At 41.7% G+C, this 17,064-nt stretch overlaps 1 protein-coding gene across 2 annotated transcripts in view; it reads left to right on the forward strand.

The window, feature by feature from the left end:
* The window catches only part of XRN2 (5'-3' exoribonuclease 2), an 80,037-nt gene that overhangs the window by 16,530 nt on the left and 46,443 nt on the right, over positions 1-17,064 (forward strand). The window contains exons 2-15 of one of the 2 annotated variants that reach the window (XM_007454531.1): positions 1,318-1,445; positions 1,528-1,639; positions 3,545-3,656; positions 5,184-5,242; positions 5,319-5,408; positions 6,170-6,242; positions 6,383-6,433; positions 6,918-7,075; positions 8,433-8,507; positions 8,594-8,727; positions 8,827-8,884; positions 8,968-9,075; positions 13,349-13,393; positions 15,226-15,357. In XM_007454531.1, the coding sequence (XP_007454593.1) occupies positions 1,318-1,445; positions 1,528-1,639; positions 3,545-3,656; positions 5,184-5,242; positions 5,319-5,408; positions 6,170-6,242; positions 6,383-6,433; positions 6,918-7,075; positions 8,433-8,507; positions 8,594-8,727; positions 8,827-8,884; positions 8,968-9,075; positions 13,349-13,393; positions 15,226-15,357 (1,335 nt within the window). The remainder of the gene's footprint in view (positions 1-1,317; positions 1,446-1,527; positions 1,640-3,544; positions 3,657-5,183; positions 5,243-5,318; positions 5,409-6,169; positions 6,243-6,382; positions 6,434-6,917; positions 7,076-8,432; positions 8,508-8,593; positions 8,728-8,826; positions 8,885-8,967; positions 9,076-13,348; positions 13,394-15,225; positions 15,358-17,064) is intronic. The other variant, XM_007454532.1, reaches the window with a different exon arrangement.

Consider the following 17,064-nt stretch of genomic DNA (forward strand, 5'->3'; position numbering starts at 1 on the left):
TTTTTTTTTTTTTTTTTTTTGCGGTACGTGGGCCTCTCACTGTTGTGGCCTCTCCCGTTGTGGAGCACAGGCTCCGGACGCGCAGGCCCAGTGGCCATGGCTCACGGGCCCAGCCGCTCCGCGGCACGTGGGATCTTCCCGGACCCGGGCACGAACCTGTGTCCCCTGCATCGGCAGGCGGACTCTCAACCACTGCCCCACCAGGGAAGCCCTAGCAGAATGTTTTTGAGGTTCATCCATGACATAGCATGTACCTGATGGGCTTTTAAGTTGTTCACAATTTTTTGTTATTACAAGTGATACTTTTTATGTTATTTTTTAAGTGACTTTGCTATTAGTAAGAGTAAAAACCAGTCTCATTGTTATCATTTGCTGAAGCTCTGGTAGAAAAAGAGAAAGATAATGCTTACCACAGAAATACAACTGAGTGCCTCCAGGAGTGAGGATGGCGTGGTCCTTGCCTTTGGAAGAACTCACAGTGTAGCTGGGGGTTAGAATGACAGACTAATTATAAGACCACAAAAGTGCTGCAAGTGAATAAGCAAAATTGGGAGGAAATGCAGGCGGAGCAGTTAATTTCTTGAGGGATGTGTACAAAGTGTTACAAAGTGAGTGGCATTTGATCTGAGTCTAGACCTTGGAAAATTAATAAGGTTTCCGGACGTGGGTGTTGGTTGGGAGGAAGAAGGAGGAGCAGAGGTGTTGAGAGATGGAAGGGCGTCTTCCAGGAACTGGGGAGATCTGGCGGCCTGAGCAGTGTTTGGCAAGACAGGGTGGGTAAGGGCTGGGCTCGTTGGTCTGCACCTGCTGTGGTATCATTGGAAAAATTAGGGAAGATGAAGACGCGGCCATATTTGTATTTAAGAAAGAAAACTGACAGCATAGAGTGTGGGCTGGAGACAGGAGAGTCTGGAGGTTGGGCAGCCCATATGAAGGCTGTTCCAATCTTTTGGTGAGAGGTGATGCCTGATGTTGGTAGTGGGAATGAGAGGAGATGGTGTGGAGAGGCATTTTTCAGGTTAAATTGACAGGACTTACTGGGAATGGGCGATAAGGGAGAGAATTCTAAGATGACTTCCATGGTCTCTGTCTTGGACAGCTGAGTGATTTGGGAATTTGGTAACTATCCCCCACGTAGTCAGGAGTAACTTGTTGCGATGGACTCTTTAAGGAGTAAAATAGCCTATCTTATAATTTAAAGATTACTAAAAGTATTTTATTTCCAGTTCAGAAATGAAGCAGGTTCATACTGAGCCTATGATGTGTTAATTTCAGACTTGAAAGGTCAAACTACTATTAATTATCACTTCCTTATAGCCAAAAGAATGCAGTGGTGTAAAGATTCCTGTCGATGCCAGTAAACCTAATCCAAATGATGTGGAGTTTGATAATCTGTATTTGGATATGAATGGAATCATCCATCCCTGTACTCATCCTGAAGACAAGTACGTAACCCATTTTTGTTACTGATGTCACAAATTACAGAGGAGTACTATATGATACTACATCGTTTGCTTGTCATTGTAGACCAGCACCGAAAAACGAGGATGAAATGATGGTTGCAATCTTTGAGTACATTGACAGGCTTTTCAATATTGTAAGACCAAGACGGCTTCTCTACATGGCAATAGACGGAGTGGTAAGTGCTAAATGACTTAGAATCCCCCATTTTTGTTTTTGCTGTGTTCCCAGTGTCTAGAATGAAAGTAAGCTAAATCGTGAAAAATGTTGACTATAGTGAATTTGAGAAAGAAAGCCTCATCTTTCAGTTATTCATTCAAATGTATTTTGTGTATGTGCCTGTTTTGTGCCGCATCCCGTGAGGGGCTGGGGATATCAGTGACTGCCCTTGCTTTGAAGGACTCTCCACTCAAGGGACAGAGGCAGAGGTAGACGTGCAAGGTTAGTTACCCAGGGCCTTCCTCGGGGCCTTAGACGGCACTTGCGGGGGCCTTGAGGGAGGGGGAGTCAGTGCTACAAGGGAGTGAGGAAATAGAGAGGAGGGGGCGTTTGTCCCATTTTTTGAAGAGTTAAGAATAATTGGAGATTAGGAGGGCAGGGGCAGAGAGGGGAGGTGGATGTGACAGATGTGGGGAAGGAGGACCTTCCAGATGTCTCAAATGTGTCAGGTCACACACTTTCTGTGTCTTTGGCCACACTGACATGCTGGGGCAACTGCAGGTGTTTAGATTGGAAAGAGAAGTAGAGAGAGGGGCTTGAGAAGGCCTTTCTTGTCACATTCAGTTTGGCTTTTATCCTGTAGGCAGTGAGTAGTCATCACAATAACTTCGGAGGGGACTAGCTTATAATAATACCAAGTGGTTTCAGTTATAAATGACCAGCAAACTATATATCAGGGTTCAAGGAAAATTAGGGTAAATCATAACCCTAAATTTATTTAGCCATATGCACATTGATTCCCTTTCTTTTAGATTTAATAATTTTGGTGGCTAATGAAATAATTTTGAAAATCTGGAAAACTTGGGTCCAAGAAGCTTAACTTTTCTGTGAGATAATATTTACTCAAAGAAAAATCTTAGCTACCTGAAAATTTAAGTTGCAGTTAAAGTGTAGTGAGGAATAAAGGGAACAGGAATATGTCCTATTTGGAGCAGATTGCAGTTCACATTAGCTAAGTTTCTTGAAGAAGCTCTTTCACTATACTCCGTTGTGTGCTTCTGCTGAATCAGGTCTAAGTTATATGCACATTCGTATGTGTATGTACACGCTCTTGTCTATAACTCATGTTTTGTTAAAATACAAATGTAGATCATAGAACCTGAAAGAGTTAGATTAGGTGGTCTCATTTTACAGGAAAGGGAACTGTTGAAAGAGAATATGAAATAACTTATTTCATGTAGGCAGGATACTTGAGAGTCCCTTCCAGCCTCAAACCCAGTTCAGTAACTGCAAAACCTTGCAGTTCAGTTCACTTCATTCAGGCTTACCCAGTGATTGAAGTTACATTTGGTTCGAGTGATTTAAGAGTACTTTTGATTAAAACCTTACTCCTTTTCTACCTGCTGTGCCTTGTTATAGACACACAGTGATAATTATGAACCTTATTGTGGGAAATACAAAAAGGCTTTTAAGGTCTTGTGAATCCCATTTGGAGACCATCCTTCCTTTTAGTCGTGGACAGAGGGAAGGTCTTCCTGATCCTGGTTCTGTAGAAACCACACACTCGCTGTGTGCTGAGTCTTTTGAGTAAAGTGAGCTTTCCGTCTGGGGTGCCTGAAAGCATCGTAGCCCAGTGGAACTGGCCTTGGGGCATGGACCCTGCAGTATTAAGTGCTGTGGCCTCATAGGATGTTTGTCCTTTTGACATGTCACTCACTCACCTAAGTTCAGCGTTCAAGGTTCTTGGTCCAAATATAAGCTCCCAGGATCTACTGTCTGTCATGAAAGGATTGTTTGGACATATTGCTTAACTTTTCCATATTAGCATACTATTTTTGTAAGACTAACTGATTCAAAATAATGTACAGATTTAGTTACGAATGTTTGGAACAGTCTCATGTCACTATGAAACACCTGTTTTCAGGCGCCACGCGCTAAAATGAACCAGCAGCGTTCAAGGAGGTTCCGAGCATCCAAAGAAGGAATGGAAGCAGCAGTAGAGAAGCAGCGAGTCAAGGAAGAAATACTGGCAAAAGGTAAAAGAACATGCATCTTGAGGTTGGACTTATCAGATGTATGCAGACGGGGGTGTAGGGGTGGAGACTTCTCCTTACAAATAGGTACGGTTTTACTTTAATCAGGACCCCAGGATAACCAAGGGAAATTGATATTCACTGTTGAGGAAAAGTCGTTAATAGAATCATTTATTCCATTAATAAGCTTGTTCATTTCCAAACTCTATAGTAAACGGGAAACTTGGGAATAAAAGGAGGGAATTCTGGTAGGGAGAGCAAATTGTCAACTTCTGTCAGGGCGAGTGCAGCCCTTCAGCTCACTTTATATATCTGTAAACTAGAAACACATGAAGAGTGCTTCTTGCTTCCTTTTCCTATGGGGGCTGTTAGGAAGCTACAGTTCTGTAAGCATTTTCCTCAAGTCAGTCTTGGTGGCATGCTTGCTGCTTCTTCCTAGAACTCAGGTCTGGATGAGGAGGCCTGGGATGATGGGACCATGTTTCCAGGCTTTCCCTGAGTCATGCACCCTCTCACTTTGGGTTGAGGCGGCAGGCACCGAGGTACTGAGGTGCCCAGGCCTCCCTCAGTTCAGGGAAGGGGTTGTGGGGTGGAATGTGGTCATCTTGGCAGTTCCTCAAAGCCCTGATGGGTCCAGAGGTGGGAGTTGGCTGAGTGTCAGAGAGGAGGACGACCAGGGCCCTGACGCCCTGGGACCGCTTCTTCCAAGACGCCTGTCAGTGTGGTGCAGTGCAGGGCAGTGCTGGCAGGGTGGCTTGTTTGGTGTTTTGTTCCATGAGGCAAAATGATAGACCAGGAAAGCCACAATTATTGGTTCAGGATGTTGCATTTGGCAAGTGGAAAAAGAGACATAGTGTAGTTGGCTTATAATTACACTGCCTTTAATGGTATTTTAATTTGCTGGAAGTGTGCAAGTATGTGACTATTTTAGCTGCAGCTTGTAATTAATATTCTAAAACCTGTTTATATTTATAACAGATTGTCTTTGCTTTTAGAGATGTCTTCTTTCTTGAAGATGTTATAAAATATATTTGTGTCTTGAGAAAAAGCTAATCAGTGATATAGAGGAAAAAGTAGGATTTCTAAATCCCTCTAGGTGATATAAAGCTGTGATAAATTCAGCATTTTAACTTTGTTTTTCTAAGGCCCCTTCATCTTAAGAACTGTTAGTAGGATCAGAGCCCCTAACCTCTGTGTGTGTGCGTGCGTGCGTGTGTGTGTGTGTGTGTGTGTGTGTGTGTGTGTGTGTTCTGCCAGGGGCATTAGGAAGAATGTCATAATTTTTATATTTTTATGTAACAGTATAGTATCTTTTGTGTACCATGTATTGTTTGACAGTCATGTTAAAGCTTACTTCAAATTTGAGGGGAGGAATCTTATTTTCTTCGGAAAGGGGGATCATTGTTCCTCAGGTGACAACGCTTCTCCTTCTTTTGTATTTCAACTTACTGTTTTTGTTGTTCTGGCCTAATATCGAATAGTTACCTCACTGTTTATGGGGAGAACAAAGCATTGCCCCTTTCTCTCTAGGTGGCTTTCTTCCTCCAGAAGAAATAAAGGAAAGATTTGACAGCAACTGCATTACACCAGTAAGTAGTCTCATACTTTGCTAGTTATTGCTAACTCTTAAATGATAGGTTAATTTATTTCCTTCTATCATTTTAGGGAACTGAGTTCATGGACAATCTTGCTAAATGCCTTCGCTATTACATAGCTGATCGTTTAAATAATGACCCAGGGTGGAAAAATTTGACAGTAAGTTTCATATTTTCGTACTTCAAAAAGATTAGGGTGACGATTTGAGGCTGTGCTTTGATACGACTGATATTATTTGTCCTTTTCCCCCCATAAAATACTGGTTGGCTGTTAGAGGAAGGAGAAGCTTCCAGGGTTATTAGAGATGGGGTGCCTTGCATGGTCCAGTTAGAGACAGCTGATTTTCTCTCAGTGCCAATTTTGTACTCTTACCATCACTGCGAAGCCATAAGATGGGACTCATGATTTAAAATACATATATATGAAAGTCATTTCTGTTATTAGAAATCAAAATACAGCAAGATTAAAATCATGGGACTGCCTCTAAAGAATGGCTGTGTTCTCCTGAGAATTTAAGCAAAACTTTTATATAATAGAAATTATAATAAGCTTGTTTCCCTATTAATTAGATATAGTACATTATATTTAATGGATATCTCTTACTGATTACTCTCAGGGCTTATATCGTTCGATGCTGTATACTTGAGTAGCAGTGAGAAGAGTAGAAACTTGTGAACTGAATCTGTTTTTCTAATGGCTAAGTTTGACACAGACATTTCATTTTTTTCTATTCCAAGTAGTAAGTTAACCAATGAAATAATTTTGATGTCTAACACATGCACACCTAATTAAGAAAAATTTCTAATTAATAACAGTATCTTAATAGAATTATCCCAGTTTATTTTAAGACATTCAATTCTGTTGATTTTTGTGCTAGAAAACTGGGGGTGAGCTACAGATGTTAAAACTGTTTTTTATAGGTTATTTTATCTGATGCTAGTGCTCCTGGTGAAGGGGAACATAAAATCATGGATTACATTAGAAGACAAAGAGGTAAAATTCACTTATAAATATTTGGTTATATGTTCCATTTTAAAAAAAGACAAGCCATTGTATAGAAAATATTTGGTAAAATGTGATATTCCTATAGTATAAAATATATTTACTTTAATATATATTTCCCTTCTCTCTAGCCCAGCCTAACCATGACCCAAACACTCATCATTGCTTATGTGGAGCAGATGGTAAGTTTCTTCTTTGGGATCTGAGTCTCTTGGATTAAGCCATAGCAAGTCGATGGGTTGGTGTGTAGTAATGGATTATTTGTGGTTGCCTGGAAATTCTAAAATGCCTTGCTTATTTTATGTGTGAGGGGGAACTAGTATAGAGTTGTTGTTCAATCTGTGATTAATATTCACCTATCTAGAATTTTTGTTGTTGTTGTTACATTTTTTCAACTTTTTAATAATGGCCGCACATATCTTTAAAATGGAATGTTTCCAAGTGTTGACTCCTGAGTGGTAGTTAGATTCTAGGCCCACATTTCTGTAGGAGATCTTGTTGGCCTCTAGGAAGTTTTAGGCTTTTTGGCTTTGCTGCCTCTGCGTGCTCATTTGGGCTTTTCTTTGCGTTGGTGTCTTGTGTTTTGATAATGTCTTGCCTTTGGTTATGGGGTAAGGGTCTTCTAGGGTGCTCACTGTTCGCTGTTTTGTTGTTGTTGATTGATAGCTGATCTCATTATGCTCGGCCTTGCTACACATGAGCCCAACTTTACCATTATCAGAGAAGAATTCAAACCAAACAAACCCAAACCCTGTGGTCTTTGTAATCAGTTCGGACATGAGGTCAAAGACTGTGAAGGTTTGCCGAGAGAAAAGAAGGGAAAGGTAAGAACTTCGAGGTGGTAGTAGCCTCATTTAAAATTTCTTAATTTTATTTTTTATTGTGATAAAATATTGATATATATCAGTACAACAGAAAATACACCTTTTTAACCACGTTTAAATGTACAGTGCGATGGCATTAAGTATATTTAGGTTGCCTCATTTTAAAAATGGATAAAGAGAAGACAGTGATTAGATTTTTACCTACTTGCTCTGTTACCCCTCATAGAGATGTATCTTTTAAAGCTCTTTAAAGTACACACAAATTCACAACCACGCATGAACTCATCCTTTCTACTCCCCACTTTGCTGATACAGCTTATAATCTACATGAGGCTGAGGTCATATAGGTAATAATGCCCATTGCACTTGATTTGTTTGTAGAAGTTATTTGTCTCAAATGGTTATTCTTCTTAAAAGGAACTATAAATCAGGTATGTTAAACTTCTTGGTATTTTTTTTAAACGGCGTATGTATTTTATTTTATTTAGTTAAAAAATTATTTATTTATTTTATTTATTTATTTTTGGCTGTGTCAGGTCTTAGTTGCGGCACACGGGATTTTTCTGTTGCGGTGCGGGCTCTTCGTTGCAGCACTTGGGCTTCTCTGTAGTTGTGGCATGTGGGTTCTGTGGTTTGCAGCATGCAGGCTCTCTAATTGAGGCGCACGGGCTCAGTTTCTCTGCGGCATGTGGGATCTTAGTTTCCCGCCCAGGGATTGAACCCGCGTCCCCCGCATTGGGAGGCAGATTCTTTACCACTGGACCACCAGGGAAGTCCCCTTGGTACTTTTAAGTTACTCCTAGTTTCTACATGTTCTGGGTTCCCTTGATTATATCCATTCTCCTTTAAAGGGGTTTCTGTATTAAGAATATGGTACCTCTTTAAAAGACATGTTGAATGAAAAAAGCAGGTAAGAAGTATACATATTCACAGAGAAGGATGAGGCATATACATTAAAATGTTAATATTGGTTGGGTGAAGGTCAGGGTTTGGCAAACTGCAGCTCTCCAGATTTGGCATATGAGCTAAGAGGGGTTTTTTTCGTTTTTTTTCAAGAGTTGTAAAAACAAAACAAAACATGAAAGAATATGCAGCAGAGACCATATATGTCCCGCTCCCCAGGCTAAAATATTTAGTGTCTGGCCCTTTGCAAAAAACGTTGGCCAATCCCTGGTCTAGGTCTGATTGAGGTTATGGGTAATTTTTATTTTTAAAATGGTTTGGTGAGTTCTTTTTTATTTAATACTTGTAATATTAAAGTGGGTCTTGCTTTAGAAAAAGCCATAATGTTTGTGTGGGTGGAGAAAATTCCAGGGTTCAGAGTAGATGTGTTGAGTCTTCATCCCCTTTCTTGCAGCACGATGAACTGGCAGACAGTCTTCCTTGTGCAGAAGGAGAGTTTATCTTCCTTCGTCTCAGTGTTCTTCGTGAGGTATGTAGCAGTGACTCTTGGCATCGGTCCGCTAAACCAGGGTGCCTTTTCATAGCTTTAATGGCACCGTTCCTTCTTGGTTGCAGTATTTGGAAAGAGAGCTCACCATGGCCAGCCTGCCGTTCACATTTGATGTTGAGAGGAGCATTGATGACTGGGTCTTCATGTGCTTCTTTGTGGGAAATGACTTCCTTCCTCACCTGCCGTCCTTAGAGATTAGGTATGTGTGTTTGTGTCGGTCTCCAAACTGTTGTTTTAGCCTTCTTGCCTTTACAGTGCACGCTGGTCCTAATACATAATGTTTGTTTCCTGGTGGCAGGGAAGGTGCAATTGACCGTTTGGTTAACATATACAAAAATGTGGTACACAAAACTGGGGTAAGTTCACTCTTGAATAATTTCAAAACAGAAGTATTTGCTTTTATAAGAAGATCATTTTACATGTATTTTATCACTTACAGGGTTACCTTACAGAAAGTGGTTATGTCAATCTGCAGAGAGTACAGATGATCATGTTAGCAGTTGGTGAAGTTGAGGATAGCATTTTTAAAAAGAGAAAGGATGATGAGGTAAAGTGTTTCTATTGCAGTAGCTAAATTGCTCCTGTCTCTAATAGGCTGTGATGATCCTGTGATTGTCCTTTTAACCTCTTTGAGTGCGCTGTTAAATCACTGTAGTGTATCAAACACCAATGTAATCACGAGTGGTCAGTGCTTTGATGATTTTATAAAGGCTGTGATGCTTGCTGTGTGGAACTATGTACTGCACCCTGTGTGAGTTGCATTGTAATTTCTTCTCTCTTAATCTTAATTAAGGTATAAATCCAAGCACCTGTCTAATCAATAGGACATGAAATGAGGGTTCCAAAGCTAGAAGAATGCTGGAATTGAACTAGTGTGTTTTGTAGGCACTGTTTATGCTCTGGACCTAGGAACTCTGTACTCTGGTGGCAGAGTATAGGGGGTCTGGGTGGGATTACATCAGTCAAGGCAGATGGTTGCAGCTCTGTGTAAGAAATGTAGACATAAAAAAAGGAAATAAAGTCACAAAGCACCTAGTTACCTGTGATAGGGTGAGTGCTTAGGTGAGAAGTCCAGGTTTCTGGCTGGGGTAATTGGGAGTTTGCTGGTGCCATTCACCAAGGTAACAAGCCCCAGGGGTAGAGCAGGATGGGGTGGGGATAACGTAGAAGTGAGTTTCGTTTTGGAGGTACTGAGTTTGAGGGGCCACAGGACACCTAAGAGGAGAAAGTCCATGAACCAGTTAGATGGATATATGTGGAGTGCAGGTCATAAGTCTTTTGAAAGGAGATTTGAGAACCATTGGCATGTGGGAGATACCCCCCATCATGAGTGTGAACTTGATGTCCCTGGAAGCTCACATAGAGTGAAGGTGCCTCCATCAGGAACCTTGAGGAGTGTGGACATTTAAGGGGAAGGCGGGGCTGGGGGGAGGAGGTCCCTAGAGAGAGGAGAAGCCTTCGGTGCTGCCTGAGGTGTCAGAGTGGGATGGACAGGCCCCTAGTCTTGAGCCAGGGCTTGAGATGCCCTCGGGAGCTGAGGGCTGGAGGGGCAGCAGCCTGGAGGCAGAGTGGGCTGGAGGATGACAATGGGGAGTTGCCAGGGAGGCCAGCAGTGGGTAAAATGAGCAGAGAGCAAGTGGAGGAGAGCCCGTAGAAACTGATTTTCTACAAGTCATGTGGCTTTTGTGAGCAAATAGCAACATAATATCGCTACCTTGCTTCACGATTTCCTAACAGATTAAAACATGTCATTGTCTCTGACAAGATTTCATGTTCTCTTCAATTTTGTGTACTGTAGCTAGGGGCCTCTTCTTTAGAACTTCGGGTACCATTTTGTGTAACAGTGAGTGGACTGTAGGCGTTCCTTCAAAGCCTTTGGTATTTGATAATCTTCACATGTAAAATTCAAATGGCTAACTTTGGGATATCACATGTCTACCAGAACAGCCGTTTTTAACTAAGTCTTCACCAATTACAGTGGCTCCACTTGAACTGCTGCCATTTTGCTTAAGGAATAAAGTATATATTCTGTGTACTACTTGGTATAAAAATCTCATGTTAGACAAGTCCTTCTGTGTGGCTTTAGCAGATTCTGTACTGTTAAGTATTGATGGTGTTTGGCGTTAGAATGGGATGTACAGGATTTGATGGATTCCAGAGTGCTTCAGATTTAAGTGTGTCATGTGGTTTCCAGCTGGCCTGGCAGAGAGGGCATTTTACAGCTTTGGATCTTTTTTTGGCGTCCTTGACATCGTATGATGTCTGTTGGCATGGTTGGGCATTGGGGAAATTAATGAACCCTGGGAAATTCAGTGTAAAAGTATCTGGCTCACTGGGTGGGGAAGTATCTGGGAAATTCAGTATAAAAGTATCTAGGGAAGTGTGTCCATGGCTTTTGACAGATTTCCCAAGGAATTCATAGCACACAAAAAGATTAAAGATCAGTAAGGTCCGTCCAGGTGGACTTGTTCTGCTTACATAGCGGCCTCCCTTAAACATAGCAAAATAGATAGTAGAATAGGAACGCATCAATATTTGTCATTAAAATTGAACAGTTAGGTCAGAAATGTGTAGTTTTTATTTAATGAGTTTTGATGTTTGCCTTTCATCTTGCAAATGTTCATTTATTCAGCAAATATTTCTTGTTTACCGTGTGCCAGGTAGTATTCTGAGCGTTACTGATAAAACAAAAAATGAAGCAAAAAAGCAGATGAAATTTCTGACCTCATGGAGCTAACATTCTTCCGGGTGAAATGGACAATCAACACAAAAACGAAGTGTAGTGTGCAGAGTGTCAGAGATGCTAAGTGCCACGAAGGAAACTAAAGCAGGGCAGGATGTGTCTGGGGAGGTTGCAACCCTAGAAAAGGTGGCTGGAGGAGGCCTCACTCACGGATGGCTTTGAGGAAAGACCTGAAGGATGTGAGGGAGTGAGCCATGCAGATGTGTGCGGAAAGAGCATTTCAGACAGGGAAGAGTCCGTGCGAAGGTTCTAGGGCAGGAGCATACATACGCAGGATGTTTAGAACAGCGAGGAGCCAGGAGCCACTGTGGTGGGAGCAGAGGAAGCAAAGGGAAGCGAGTAGGAGAAGAGGTCGGAAAGACGATGGATCTGGTAGAGCCCTCTAGGTCACTGACAGGACTTCAGCTTTCCGTCTGCATCATTTAAGCATAAAAGTGACAAAGATCTGACACGTACTGTAAAGCCATCACTGTAGCTGCTGTATGGAGGTAAAGGCAGAAGCAGCGAGCCCAGTTAAGAGGCTCCTTTGCAGTAATCCAGGGAAGCCAGCATGGTGGCAGTGAAGGTGAGAATAGGTGGCTGGATTCTGAACCTATGTTGAAGCAGGAACCAATGGGGGATGAAATCCTAGGTGTGAGAGAAGGAAAGGTGTCAAGAATGACTCTAAGGCATTTTTTCTGAGCAGATGAAAGACGGTCTGGTCTGAGCAGCTGTGATGAGAAAACTGGGGGGTGCAGGGCTGGGGGTGGGGTTCTGTTTTGGACACGTCAAGCTTGAGACGTGAGGGTGGGGGTGTTGAGTTGGGAGAGGCTCTGGCTGGAGAGTCATGAGACGAGAGGATTCCTTCTGTGAGCGCAGGGAAGTGGGGAGGTCCAAGTATTGGGCCCGGAGGGGCGCCAGCGTTACAGGGACAGTGTGGGGGCTGGGAGGCTGTTGAGTGAAGGCAGCAGCAGGAGTGAAAGAACCAGGTGAGTGTGGTGTCCTGGCAGCCCAGTGCAGAGGGCACCATTCCAGAAGGAGGAGTCGTGGTCAGATAAGAGACGTTTCCTTAACAACAGGGGCAAAGCTTCATCAGAGAAGTGGGTGGTGTTCACGTCTTAGGAGGTTTTCAGGAGTCGGTCCCCATATATCCAGCATTCAGCCCCTCCTGCAGAAAGCACAAAGCCCACATCTCATTAGGTGTCCTGTTGCGGGTGGCAGTTCTCCATGGAGGGGTGGAAGTGCTGCGAGTAGGGTGACAGTCAGTATAGTACCTGCCGTGGTCACCTTAGCTGTCGTTTCAGTGCCTGGACACTCGACAGAAATGCAGGCGTGGGAGGAGTGCTTTCTGGGGAAAGGGGGCCTTTGAATGGCTCACTTGGTGGGGAGCAAGGTCAACCCTAAATCCTGTCTAGTTGAAACCATGGCTACATTTTGAAAATGAGTGGAGGGAAGAATCAAGGCAGACTGGACACTTCCCTGTGAATTTAACTGGCCCAGAATAAGCAGTATAGACATCTGAATTTTCTTCCTTCTTTCATTAGGTCGACTTGTTGCAATTTTGGTGGGTAGTGTTTGCATAGAGCCCCACTGCTCTTTACCCACTTGTGCCACACATGTGACAGCATTAGAAACTGTCCAGCCCTTTTTAGGTAATAGAGGCCCATTATTAAGTTGTGTTGATTTTTTTTAATTGTCATCTTTGTTATTAACTATCTTCAGCTACAACTTAAAGAATTGTTTTCTTACTTATGTGTATCTTCTCCATTATTGGCAGCCTGTTCACTCCAGGGAAAAACCAAGGGTCCTTGTCATGACTCTTGCATTCTTTCCTGAAATGATGTTAAAAACTACCTGAAAATAATTTGAGGAACATTTTAAATTGTATCTAAACTCAATTTAGAATGCTCTCTATCCATCTGCAGTTCTGATAAGCAGCACTTTGAAAATACAGTCCATTGCCTGGTTTAATTATGTACCTAGGTTTCTGGGGTCTTCCTTTAAAACTTTAATTGTCTCCCGAATCATTCCTGGTAATGTTTAACTCTTACATTTTTGTGTAATTATTTGACAGAATATGTGGATTTTATACTTTTAGGACAGTTTTAGAAGACGACAGAAAGAAAAAAGAAAGAGAATGAAGGTGAGTTTTAGCTAATATCATAAGACTGGCAATGGTATCAGTTTACAATTTGGGAGGAAGATGTTCATTACAATAGCTCTTTATTCCTTACCGGCTGGGAGTTGGTTAGGGACGTGGTGCCCACCCAGCTGCCTTCCTGCCTGGTATTGATTTTTTTTTTTTTAACATCTTTATTGGGGTATAATTGCTTTACAATGGTGTGTTAGTTTCTGCTCTATAACATAGTGAATCAGTTATACATATACATATGTTCCCATATCTCTTCCCTCTTGCGTCTCCCTCCCTCCCACCCTCCCTATCCCACACCTTTAAAGAAGTCCATTCTAAGCTCTCTGGAGTCTGAAGGGAAACACTTGATGGGCAGGAGGGGGCAGGTTGCATTTAGCTGTTTAAGAGGTTTTTTTTGTTACAATAATCAGATATTGTTTTTGTAATAAAAGCAGTCAACCCTTTGTTTCCCCTTACAAGTCACTATGCTCTGTCTATATCTTTGTCAGGTTAATCTTCCTAGAACAAGATACCTATAGCTTTGTTGTTTCTCTGCTCAGAAGTCACCAGTGACTCCTTAGTCCCCTCAGAATCCAGTTCTCTCTCAGTCTGCCTTGCAGAGCACACCATGGTCTGGTTGAATTCTGGCCGCCAGCTCTTCCCCTGCTGTCCTCTAAATACAAGTACACCATGTTGCTCCTGACCCAGAGCCTTGCTCCCCCTTTGGCTCCTCCAGAAGGTTCCTACTCCAAGCCCCGCACACCTTGCCTTCTCCACGGCCTCCCTTGCTGCCTCTGCTTGTGGTCCAGGTTGAGCAGTCTTTTCCTTTACCTCTGGTGAATCTTGTCTTCCTTCCTGGATTTTAAATTCATGGGGTTGAGGGACCGCCTCTTGTCATATTTTATTGGATTTGAGCAACTTCAGGAACCTAGAAGGGAGAAGAGTGCTGTACTGTCGCAGGTCGTTGCGAACCGCCTAGACTGGGAGGAGCATATTCGGTTTCCACTGCATGTTTTTTCCTTTTCTTTAATTAATTTTAAAAAATTGAGGTATATTTGATGTATAATATTATATAATCAGGTGATTAGAGTATATTATGTACAGTATAGTATATATAATAGTGATTCACACTTTTTAAAGGTTATATTCTGTTTACAGTTACTATAAAATATTGGCCATGTTCCCTGTGTTGTACATTATATCCTTGTAGCTTATTTTATATATAGTAGTTTGTACCATATATTATTTCAGTCAATGTCTGTTTTTAAAACATCTGTTTTATCAGTCAGCCACAACCGTCACCTAGTATAGCTATAGCTATAGTATAGCTGTAATTAATCGGCAATAAAGAGTTAAATTCTAGCAAGGTGAAGGGTAAATAAAAGCTGTATTTCCTGAGTAGAAATCAAACTCTTGACTTATTTTTTTTTACCATTAAGGTAAATGTTATAGTTATTTATTATTTGTTATTTTTATTTGCCTAAAATTATGTCTTGAATGTGTTCAGAAATTGTAAGTAAACGTAGTAGAACAGCCTAATGAGACTTGAATAGTTCCACAGGGTGGAACTGCAAGTGACAGGCATTCTCAAACTCCACGTGTATATACCAGAACACTGAATTATATGTACTTTTAGAGCAGAGTTACTATTACAAACGGTTGTTTACAGGGTAGGTTACCATTATATCAGAATGTAGACAACCCTGTCATGTTAACAGAAATCCATTTCGTCTTTTAAGTGCTTACAGTGGGGACTCTTTCTATTGCCCTCTTTTCTTCCTGTCGTCTAACTGTGTTGTGATTTAATTTTAATTTCTACATTCATTTATTTCCATGTATGTTAGAGAGATCAACCGTCTTTCTCTCCTGGTGGAATATTAACCCCTCATGCCCTTGGTTCAAGAAACTCGCCAGGATCTCAAGTAGCCCATAATCCGAGGCAAGCAGCCTATGAAATGAGGATGCAGAATAACTCTGTAAGTGACTCACTTTTATGTAGCTTTGAAGGGTGGTGACTTATCAGATGCCCCTGTAGTTGTGTGTGGATTTGATCATTTAGCCTGGGGTTGTTTTGTTTTATAGTTTTTCTCAATTTCTTTTGCCTTGAGAGATATTTTTAATTCTATTAAATTCTTTATCAATATGAAAATATCTCAATGATGTGAAAAGAAAGAAAATGCACGTAAATACAGATGGCTAAGTGGCTGCAGTGTCTCTGTAATGCACATGGGCCACAGTGCTTCCCTCTTCCCCCAAAGGTACAGTGGTGATGGTGCTAGAAGCATGAGGGGACATCCAAATGTCTCACGTCTCTGGCATGAGAGACAAGGGAGGGTTTTGCTGCCTAATTTCCCCTTTCCTTCCAGGGATCAGTTATGGGCATTTTGCAGAATGGTATTCCTCAGTCTGTTAAATACAGGTACTCCTACTGCCTAAGCTTCACTCTCCAACTCAGTCATAGAATAGATCCGAGTATGTGTTTTAAGGTAGTTCTCACTACCGAACTCAGAATGGATTTGCCTCATGGTATCCCTCCTTATTTGAACTTTGTAATCCAAACTGCGTGAGCAGATCATTTCAGCCAGCAAGGCTTTTACTCTGTCCATTAGCTTCCTGTTGTATTGACAAAAGACCAAGAGCTCAGAGCACATGGCAAGACAGCAAGCAGGGGTGAGGGAATAGACCATGAACTAACACACACATACAGCAGATAAAGCTATTGCTTATTTCAGGCTAGTAGGCATGAGAGAGAGAGAGTTTTGTAAAGGGAGAAAAGATACTATGTAAACTTTTACTATGATAGATGCAAGGAAATTGCATAAGTTTGGATATTTAAGTTTTATTTTTCTATCAGTTACCCTATTGATGATAAAATCCCTTTTTATAGGGCAATCCTATATGTGGAATTTTTGCCATATCAAGAGACTGATTGAATTTATATTCCCATAAATTCACAATTAGAAGTTTTAGCACCTTAGATTTGGAATTTGAGAAATGAGGTTTTGCATCTCCCAAGAGAAGAAGCCTGCCTTTCTATTGTTTTTTTTTTTGTTCTCTTTGACTTTTGTTTTCTTTTTCTTTTTTTAATTTTTCTTTTATACTGGAGTATAGTTGATTAACAGTGTTCTGGGACTTCCCTGGTGGCGCAGTGGTTAAGAATCCACCTACCAATGCAGGGGACACGGGTTCGAGCCCTGGTCCGGGAAGATCCCATATGCCGTGGAGCAACTAAGCCCGTGCGCCACAATGGCTGAGCCTGTGCTCTAGAGCCCCCGAGCCACAACTACAGAGCCCACGTGCTGCAACTACTGAAGCCCATGCACCTAGAGCCCGTGCTCCACAACAAGAGAAGCCACCGCAATGAGAAGCCCGCTCACTGCAACAAAGAGTGGCCCCCACTCGACGCAACCAGAGAAAATCCGCATGCAGCAATGAATACCCAATGCAGCCAAAATAAATTAATTAAAAAACAAAACAAAACAAAAAAACCAATGTTCTGTTAGTTTCAGGTGTACAGCAAATGATTCACTTATATATAGTTGGCCAAAAAGTTCCTTTGGTTTTTAAGTAAAAATAAAAGCACATTTTTAATTTTCACCAAGAACTTTATTGAGCAACGTATTCACCGTTTGGTTCCACTACCTTCTGCCATTTTTCAGGCAACTTTATAGTTCCATCTTCCC

The sequence above is a fragment of the Lipotes vexillifer genome, unplaced genomic scaffold, assembly GCF_000442215.2.
Source record: "Lipotes vexillifer unplaced genomic scaffold, Lipotes_vexillifer_v1.1 scaffold365, whole genome shotgun sequence".
NCBI classification, from domain to species: Eukaryota; Metazoa; Chordata; class Mammalia; order Artiodactyla; family Lipotidae; genus Lipotes; species Lipotes vexillifer.